General features: G+C 41.8%; 1 protein-coding gene across 1 annotated transcript; it reads right to left on the bottom strand.

Moving 5' to 3' along the window:
• Positions 1-670: 670 nt before the first annotated feature.
• On the bottom strand, positions 671-9,585 carry LOC105034806 (protein DWARF 53). The gene is made up of 3 exons (XM_010910100.4): positions 8,176-9,585; positions 3,170-3,416; positions 671-2,959 (listed from the first exon to the last, which is right to left on the bottom strand). Exons 1-3 carry the CDS (start codon positions 9,393-9,395, stop codon positions 920-922), a joined length of 3,507 nt encoding a protein of 1,168 aa, XP_010908402.1. The 5' UTR covers positions 9,396-9,585; the 3' UTR covers positions 671-919.
• Between the last annotated feature and the right edge of the window lie 250 nt (positions 9,586-9,835).

Below are 9,835 nucleotides of genomic sequence, written 5' to 3'. Positions count from 1 at the left end.
TTTGATGATTTGAGTTAGAAAAACACTGAAGTTAAAGTAATATGTAAGTAAAATTTTAAAAAGAATTTAAACTAGTCAAAATTTTGAAACAATGAAGGATAGTAAGGAAGATATTCAATGGATATATTTACATAGTTATATCAGTCATTCATGTTTAAATTAATTATATAAAATTTTTAAAAAAAATCAGCATATTGGTGTATAATTTTTGTTCAAAAAAAAGATCTCTAGAAAGTTCTTTGATCACCATTTTAATCCCTTCCCAGGGGAAAACTTATCACTGGTATGTGACATACCAATACTCTGTCAACTGTTGTGTTTTACTGACACCCAAGGAGGACAAAAAAAAGAAGAAGCAAGGTTTACTTGTAGAAAATACTTTTGCGGGCCAACCAGAAGCAGTGTGTTATAGTATGCTCATCTCTCCAAAATAAAGTACGAGGTCTCACTTTTTGGAAACATAAGCAATGAATAGTATATCAGAAAAATTCATCCGACTTCCCAAACATTTTAATAAAAATACAGCTAAAATGCTTCTGCTCTTTTTTCCCCTTGGAACTTGCAAAAGGAAACTAAGGAAGAGGTCTTGCAGGGTTAAGACATGAGAGAGAACCATCAAATTTGCCAAGCACAAGAAATCCAATTTACACCCACTGTCCTGATTACAAAATTTAAGAAAATATAATTGGATTGACACTGTTATAATAGTTTCACGGCAAAAGAAGAATAAAAGATGAGATTCTGCTGACTCAAGACATATAATGGGACCAGCAGATTTGCAAACTGCAGAACATTCAATTTACAAGCACTAGACTGACAAAACCAGGAAAAAACAAATGGGATTAACAGGACAATATTATTTCACAGAGAAATGCTAGACACTGAATTATACATCTAATTACAACAATCTTTAAACTTATCAGTTTAGACAAATTCTTGAGGGAAGGAGGACCCCAGGTGCATGCTCCCCTATAGCTAAATCCTCACAAGCAACAAGTCTGACTACAGTTTGAGTCGGGAGCTTGAATCTTTCCCTCAACTCAATGAAGCTCCTGCTGAGCACTTGTTCAATCCAAACATCTAGAGCTTGTCTAGCATCCGATAGCCATGCAGCTGCAAGTATCTGCTCCATTACCTTCACATCAATCTCCAGCATATACTCAGAGCCAATTGTGTCAAGGAAGCTCTTACTGATTTCCTTTAATATACTATCAGCAAGGGCATCAAAATCATAAGGCTTGAAATTCACAATTGCATCCACTGCACTGAAGAAATCCTTCACCCATGCCTCTGTATTCTCTGATGTAGAGCTATTTTCACTACTGCTGCTACTCTCTGCGTCATTTAACTCGGCCTCTTCTACTGGCAGATTCAAGTCTAGGAATGTGTTTGATGTCCTGTGTGCCCGTTTTGCAGTCCCCAAGGATTCATGCTGCTTTTTGAAGTCATCAGAAACACCCAGCTTACGTTTACTTACGAAAACCGAGGATAAAGATGCTCGCATATTCCTAGAATTTTGCCTTGAAGCAATCAACACATTAACATTTGGATTGCAGCTGGCAGCCTCCGAAACATGCTGTATCAAGATCTTCATCTGCCAACTCTGAGCTGCAAGAATACTTTCCTCTGAGAATTTAACAGAATCTGTCCTTTGGGAAAAGGCCTGACCCTGGGCCTCCGTTGCAGTCATCACAAAAATGGCATTGCTAATGCCAAATTCCCTTCCATGAGAATCAGGAAATTTTCCAGTTTGAATAGCCTGGGATAAGCTCTTCTGAACTAGAAAATCAGCCTTATCCACATTTTTGAGGAAAACAACGGACCATGGCTTCTTGCTCAACTCCCCAGCAATATGATCGACGCTTGTCTTGCCTCTGAACCTTGTGTCACACCCATTGACCTCTTGCTGGTCACAGATAGTAATAGGAAAAGTAAAGCCATTTTGGTAGCTTAGATCAATGCAGATCAAGTCTTCCTTGCTGCCGTAGATCAATTCTGCAAGAGCCACCGCTACCTTCTTCTTTCCAATGCTATCAGGACCAAGAAAAGTGAGCCAAATGTCTCCTTTTAGGCTTGCACCACGATGCCTTTCATGACCTGCTCTGCAGTGTAATATAGTTTGACTGACAGCACTCAGGGCTTCTTCCTGTCGGCCAACTTTATCAATAAGACTAGCACAGAATGATTTGTAGTTACTTGGATCAAACTTTTGACACATATTGGATGAACCTAGACAATGTTGGTCAAATGCAGGTGCACCACCACTCTTTGAAGGTAAGGGACTACACATGAGTGGATGTGTATTGTTCTTCGGCAAATCAGGACCAGCAGAGCAAGAATGAGACTGAACAAGTACCTCTGGAACATTTCTGCTGAAATCATCAACTTTCTTGGATGGCAAACACCCAGAGCAACTGTCCAAATGATTTGTGTGTTTTTGAATGGCAAGCTGTTCATCCTTACAAGTTGGCTCATGAAGGGTTCCCAAAACCAAATCTGTCCTAACAGATGTTACAGAGGAAGGTGAAGCATGATCATCATGATTGCCTGAATCTGAATGTGGACCTTGGTGAGACTGGAAGATCTCTCTCTGAAATTGTTCACTTTTTGATAGTCTGACCTGAAGTCTAGATATCAAATCCCCGTTTTTGGGTTCAGGAATTACAGAAAGTGACAAACTCTGGCTAGCTGCAGCGATCTTCTGCAAACCCACTACCATAGGAAATGAATTTCCATACCCTTCTTGGTTTTGGTTTTGAGTTAAATCAAGATTGCTGCTATCCTGGTTACTGACTCTCTCCTTACCAGAAACATATGGAAGACCAACAATGTTTCCAGGCACCTGGTAACTGCCGGTCTCAAGCCTCTGGCATCCCTGGTGAATGCACTGGCAATAATCATTCCACTTCTTTTGCAAATCCATTACTTTTACATTCAACACTGTTTTATCATCTTGAGCCTGCACTGAAGAAAATGAGCAAAAAAAAAAAAAAAAAGAGGAAACCTATCTGTAGGTTAATCATTTGAAGAATAATGAAAATGCATGATGATTCAATAAAACAGAAATTTCAGAATGAAGTTTTTAAAACCATTATCATAAATATTGCCAAGAAGTTGTTAGTTTGCTTCAACATAAAGGTAAAGACATGAATTTCAACAGCACACACACCTTTGATGCATCTAATCCACCATTTATGCTAAAAATATTAGCTCTCTGCACCCAAGCAGGCACATCTGCTGAGTGCCGATCTTCAGTTGAAGTTGAATGTCCCTTCAGAACAGCAGCAACTTCTTGCATGCATTTGTCATTACAATGCTGGCAGCGGTGTACCGTTGGGTATGGACTGCTTAGGAGACCCTTTGACTCATATGTCGTAGGGAAAAGGCCTCCAAATGGAACAAATGAATCCATTAAGCTGAGGGCATTTCACAAGCAACACATGGTGAGATTTCATTCCAGGGAAAAGGATGCAACAAAAAGCACATATACAAAGATAGCAGAAAGAATAGCAAATTTATAAAATAAATCATCACCAAAGCATGTGTAATGCTTTACAACCAAATCTCATGCTATTTTCTGCCTCATGCACAACCTGCAAATTGCAGCCTGCTAGATACTTTGCTTATCAACCATAGCAACTTATTTTCTATATGCTGTGCAAATGCTGTACCAAATGGCTACAAACATTGAATATTGTCAAAAAAGCTTGACATTTTTGTCTGATGAATTATGTGATTAGTCTTTATACAGGAATATGTCAAATGCAAAAAAAAGAGAAGGGAAATGGGGTTTCAGAGACTGATCCCATCAAAATAATAGATCATAAAATAAATGAGCAGTCTTTCATAGATCAAGCCAATGAAAAGAAATAAACTACCTAATACATCGACATAATGAGAAATTAATTACTCAGATCCATAAATATTATGGCCACACAGAGTTGTCTTCAAGAATACTTCTGCATTATTATTATTTCTCCCTGTACCCTTGATTAATGTCAAATGAGTCAATGATTTCTTACACAAGGTACGATGTTTGCTTGAGCATTTATATGTGTCTGTAGCATATGGGTAAGGTGTAAACAGATTAAAAGAGGGTTGGAAAACAGTATACAGTAGAGGTAACAAAATCTGGAAAGCGAAAGAGAGAACATTAAGAAATGGTAGAATGCAAGCAGTAACATCAGTATCCTACTAGAAAGGTCCCTCTTGCATCAGTCCGACTATCTTGATAATTTTGATACACAAAAAGAATTTGCAGTCAACAACATATGATATTGGTTGTTCCCATTAGCTCAACACAAAAAGAATCAGCTCAAGAGTGTTGCTTCAATTAGAAAGCTTCTATATCCATCTTGTTAAAGAAGGTCCAGTGGTCCACAGAATGGCGAAGTAATTAATAGAGGTCAATATAGCACATTCCAAACAACAGAAAATGATTTCACAAAACAGGAAACTGTATATGATATTCATAATTTTCCAGACAGAATTGCTGGTAACCGTGTATCCCCTACTAACTTCACCTAACCTGCTGCAATTTAATCTTCTTTTGGAAAAAACAGCATATGAAAACCATCAACAAATAGGCTGTCCAAAACAGCAATTTTGCAAAAGAAGGAATGTCCTGGTACAGAATACAAGAATGAAAATTTGTAGCAATAGTGACAAAAAAAGACTTACATGTGGCCCAGACGAAGGGGCAGAAAGGAAATAAAAATTAAGCATCTTTAACAATTAACAGGATATATAACAATTATCGAGGTTGAACTTAAATCACACGCTGTTGTTGACAATTTTTTCTTGTTAACTTGTTATTTTGTTAATACGTTAACTGATATTAGGTTTCATCATGACCCTATCCTGATTTCAAATTCCAAGAGAACCTGGTGCATTGGCTGATGCAAACTTAAGGGCTACAGTTTCTCTGGACTAGTATTCTGTTTACACCAAGAGCCAATCCCTAAATTGGTAATCATATAAAGGAGCTCAAGCGGACATGATAACTGAATATTTGAAAGAAACATAGCACACAATGAGCTATAAAACACTTGTGAGCATGCTTTTTTGCAGGCAGTTGGACAGCAAGGTACACCAACTAGAGATGAATAATTAGGATGGAGATGATAAGGCATAGGGACCATATTGTGGAGAACAATAAAGAATAAATATAAGTATTAATCATCTATCTCAACTTTTAACATGCTACTTAGACCAGCCATGATGTTTTAATTATAAGACAATGATGCCGGGATGTATGAGGAAAAATTCATGCCTCCAAAAGGCCATGTCAAAGTAAGAAGCAGAACAAGATAGACCGGACGATTTTGACGAAGTGTTTGTCTAGGAAGACGAAATCTTGTAACAGGTTGATATGCTTAAAATTAGAAATATTTCGGTTCCATAACATTAATAATCGAAGAAGGCAAGCATGTGATGGAAAAATAGGCCCAGCTATACTGAATAAGCACAAAAAAGGGACTAGCTTTATTAAATAATTGAAACATATTATCAGCCTGTAATGCAACTTTTCCAGCAGAAAATTCAGTAGAAAGCACAAAAATATTGATGCATCGGGAGTCACAGGAAAACATTAAAAGAAGACCTGTCTCACTGAAACAGTACATGAGACAAAGTTATATCACTGACAATAGACATAAAATATGCCTAATTAAAAAAAATATAGAGATAGAATGGAGATTAGGCATGAACAATCAGCAAGAAAGGAGAGGAGGAAGTTGTGGCATGTGAGAGGGTGAAAGAAAAAGGTGGAGAAGGCAGAAGAACAGGAGACCTGGTTTGCTTTTTTTCTTTTCTTTTCTTTTTTCTCGATAAGCATGAGCATTATACAACTCTTTCAAAGATACAACCATCCCAGTCTGCTTGAACCAATTGAGCCAGAGCTTCAGGGAAATCAGTAGATCAAAATGTTGAATAAGCATCTACAAGGGCAAAGACTTTTGCTCTAAAGTCCCAACTCCGAAGTCCTGGATTTCTATCTTGAAGGGAAAAAAAATAAATGATTTTAATATAATTTTAAGTTAAAGGTGAAATAAATTATCAAGACCTACAACCCATGGCCTACCTCAGTGCCTTGAGCTATAAGCACAGGTTACAAATTGGCAATTTATCTGCGTATTTTGCAAATTTCATGATATATATGCAATTAAATTGCAAATGAACAAATTATTTACAAATTAGATGATGTTGTCCAATGCAAGCAGTTCATAGAATTTTCAAAAATTTAGCAAATTGCATAACCATGCTATTCCCCTTAATGCTAACCCAAGATGGAAAGATATTGTAAATTATGCCTGAAGCAGTCGAGAAAAGATTCTCTAGTAGTGATTCTCTAGAAGTTCATTTTTCTTTTTTATTAAAACTGAGAGGTGGTGTCTTTCCTTTTATCATGCCCCTTTCGCATAGTTCCATCCTTTCATAGAGTTCTACCATGCAGAGCTGCAGTATATTATGAAGTTAAGCTGTAAAGAATTCAATATCTATTCCACAGAAGATGCTTTCCATGACTAGCCCCTCACTCAAGGAAGATCATCCAAGTGCGCTTGAAGCACCATGGGTTGCACTTCCTCAACTCCCAACAAAAATGTTGCCTTTTTATTCAATGAAGATCACTATTGATGTAGAGATGCCATTCGAAGATGAAGCAGAATAGCTACCTCTCTTGCCATTCTTCCTTCGTCCTGGTCTCTACCATGGCTTGATGTAAGAGTGAGTCCTCTGAGAAATCAATTATGTTACAAGGTTAGATTTAAACAGTACTAAAAGCCTAGAATAAAGCTTTGGTCCATGACTTGTCTAGCTATGTGGGCTCTTTTAATCTTAACAATGATTTTTGTTGTCCTTTTTTGTGGGTAAAGAATATGTTGAAACCCAATCATAAGTAATGTTTTGAAACCATTTTCCTGGCTCAAACAATTTTGGTCACCAGTTCACCGTCTACCATTTCAATTGCAAAACCACAGTTTGTCTCATCCTTCTTCCTCAACCTTTTCCTTTTGAGGTCTCCTCTAACTGCCTTAAACCAGATAAGAAGATGAAGGCTAATAGGAGGACTGCATGGACGCCTTGCTCCCCTCCCCCACTCTAGCACTATCGATGGCAACTGGAGATGAACAACAATTGACGTCACCTACCTACTAGCAGACTCGGACCAGTAGAATGTCCAAAGACCCCACCATATTCCACATTAAAGGGCTCTCTAGGCTCTAGTCCAGTGGAGACCAACGTCCATGCAAAGGAGGAAGGATTTTGAGGCAGGCATGATCAACACCAATATCTCAAGAAAGAGAGAGTATGGGGTTCAACAATGAGGAGGAGTTGTGGAGAGATCATGGAAGATCTGGCATCTAGGGCTAGGAGTTGAGGCCTTTTCCCCCCTCCAACATATAAATAACTGACCCAACCACTTGACTCCTAGCCCTTTTCCCCCCTCCAACATATAAATAACTGACCCAACACTTGTTAAACTGGAATGATCAAATGGCTTGAGCAATTGAGCCATCCAATTTGATGATTCAGGGTGTTTCTTTTTTTTTTTTCCTCCTCAAATCTAGGTTATCTCTTGATCCGACCTATGTTAATGTGTGTGTGATAAGTCAAAGTAGTGCTCCCACTTGATTGAAATGAGTTTGAGAACTATGAACAGAGGTATGCATTTCCCACACATGTCATCCTTTATGCTTCTCATAGTACAAAAATAAGCAGATTCTAAGGACTGCTTTCCTTAAGCTCATAATATTTGGGCATAAACAGTGAGTATGAAAGTAAGCCATATTTACCTCAAGTAATCTAAATGAAGTAGCACAGGAATCAAAGATAAAGAAAGCTATACAATAATTCACAATATTTTCAGCAATGTAATCAACCTTCAACTTTCACGTATAGATCTTTAGTTTCGAAGGCATAAGGTTGCCTCCAAATAGGATTCCCATGTCTACCTAAAAACAAATCTTTCCACGAGTAAAAACTAGACCTTCTAGTCATCAATATATAACAAACTACTCAGAAAATCCCAGGATGATGAGCCACAGCTTTAATTTCTAAGCTAAATTTTTTCAAGAAGCAAATAAAATGTTCCTAGATCAAATCAAATAGCAAGTATTGTATTGATCTAAGTAGAGATCAAAGTGGGAGGGACCAAGGCACCGATCTGCCCACCTGGGAGGCCTGGAAAGCGATCCACCCATCCCCGGCCGGACCGTGGTAATCGGTAGAAGCTGCCAATCCCAATCTTTATCCAGCAGAGGATAGCGTGACAAGAACTTCATGTAAGTCTCGTAGGACGCCGACCATCCCATCATCCAGAGCCTCTCCCGGAGAAGCTCCAGCACCCTCGTCAGCTCCGGAACCAAGCAGCTCCCCACATCATCACCCCCTTCTACCATCCCCTTCAAATCCCCGATGCTCAAAACCACCCCGGGCTCCTCCGCCTGCTGGCCCAGCTCCTCCAACCGGGCGCCGATCCACGACCGGCCGTCACCGCTCTTGCCGAGCTCGGAGACCTCCCTCTCGATGCTAACGAGCCTCAGCCCTCGCAGCTCCGTAGGCAGAACATCCCAATTCTGGCGCTCCACCGCTCGAGCAAAGTCCTGGGCGGCCTCGCCAGCGCTGACGCCGACCAGCATCGGATTCCGGCTGCTCCTCCGGGCGAGCACCTTGCCGATCCTCCGGCAATTCTCGTCGCCACCATCGGAGGCGGAGAAGGGGAACGTGAAGCCCCGCGGCACAGGGAGCGCATCGAAGTCGTCCGCAGCCGAAAAGTTGCATAAAAAGAGCGGCGGGCAGCGGGCTGCGCGGGGGAAGCGGAGGATGGGCAGCGGGGGGCGGAGGACGGCGAGCTTGATGTCGCAGTTCCGGAACCCGGCCTCACCGAAGACCCGGCTGACGACCGGGTCGTCGAGGATGGCAAGCACCAGCTGCTGCAGCTCCACCTTCACGCCGGAAAACGACGACGACCCCTGCTGCTGCTGCTGGTAGAGGTGGAACGTGTCCGGATTCCGGCGTTGATTGGCCTGCGAGCGCTTGATGGCCGCCATCAGCGAGTTCGATACCGGTGGCTCCTCCGCCTGCGCCGCCTGCTGGTGGTGGTGCGACGACGACGACGGCAGCCTATCCAGAGCGACCCCGAAACAGAGCTCCAGCGCTTTAAACTGCAACCGTGGGGAATACGCGGAGCTCCGGGCACGGGAGAGGGCGTCGCGGAGGATGGAGGAGGGAGGGGAGGAGGAGGAGGAGGAGGAGGATAGGAGGGCATATACGAGGTGGAGGGAGGTGGTCTGGGGGTGGGTGCGGCGGCGGGCAACGGCGACGGCGTCGTCGAGCGCGGCCGCGGCCTCGCTCGCCAGGCACTGCCGCGCGCTGCTAACCGGCGTCGGCATCCCGGAATACCATACACCGGAATTAAAAATAACCAAAAATCCTCGCCACCAACAATATTAAAACGACAGCAACAGAAAAAAAAGAAAAAAAATCTTCGACCTTATTATATAATATAAACAGAGTAACGGGGTTGGGAGAGCAGTTCACGTTCTTGGCCGCCCTCCAGCAAATATAAAATTCGGGGGAAGTGGTAGAGTCCATCGGTCCCCTTTATCAGGAGAAAAGAGTAGAGTGAGAAGCTTGGGTGCTGGTGGTGGGGCCCCAAGAGCACAGATGCTTGGGTTTCGTCGTTTGCATCCAGCCATCGCTCTCCAGGGCTCGTGGGGGGACAAAGAGGGAGAGGAGATGCCAAGGCCAGCGTCCATTTGTTATGAGAGTGGGGCCCAATGGACGCCATGGAGTAAAGGGCATGGGATGGGGCGGGGCTTCGGATTGCTGT

This window comes from Elaeis guineensis, chromosome 10 (genome assembly GCF_000442705.2).
Source record: "Elaeis guineensis isolate ETL-2024a chromosome 10, EG11, whole genome shotgun sequence".
Taxonomy (NCBI): Eukaryota; Viridiplantae; Streptophyta; class Magnoliopsida; order Arecales; family Arecaceae; genus Elaeis; species Elaeis guineensis.
The sequence above is the reverse complement of the archived record's forward strand: the minus strand, read 5'-3'. Positions and strand labels throughout refer to the sequence as shown.

Bases quoted from the DNA above. Each gene is read 5' to 3' on its own strand.
- LOC105034806 (XM_010910100.4), bottom strand. From the start codon at position 9,395: ATGCCGACGCCGGTTAGCAGCGCGCGGCAGTGCCTGGCGAGCGAGGCC. The intron at 3,417-8,175 runs GTGGGCAGATCG...AAATGCCCTCAG, and splicing joins TCGCTTTCCAGGCCTCCCAG to CTTAATGGATTCATTTGTTC. The intron at 2,960-3,169 runs GTGTGTGTGCTG...TCTTCAGTGCAG, and splicing joins GTGGATTAGATGCATCAAAG to GCTCAAGATGATAAAACAGT.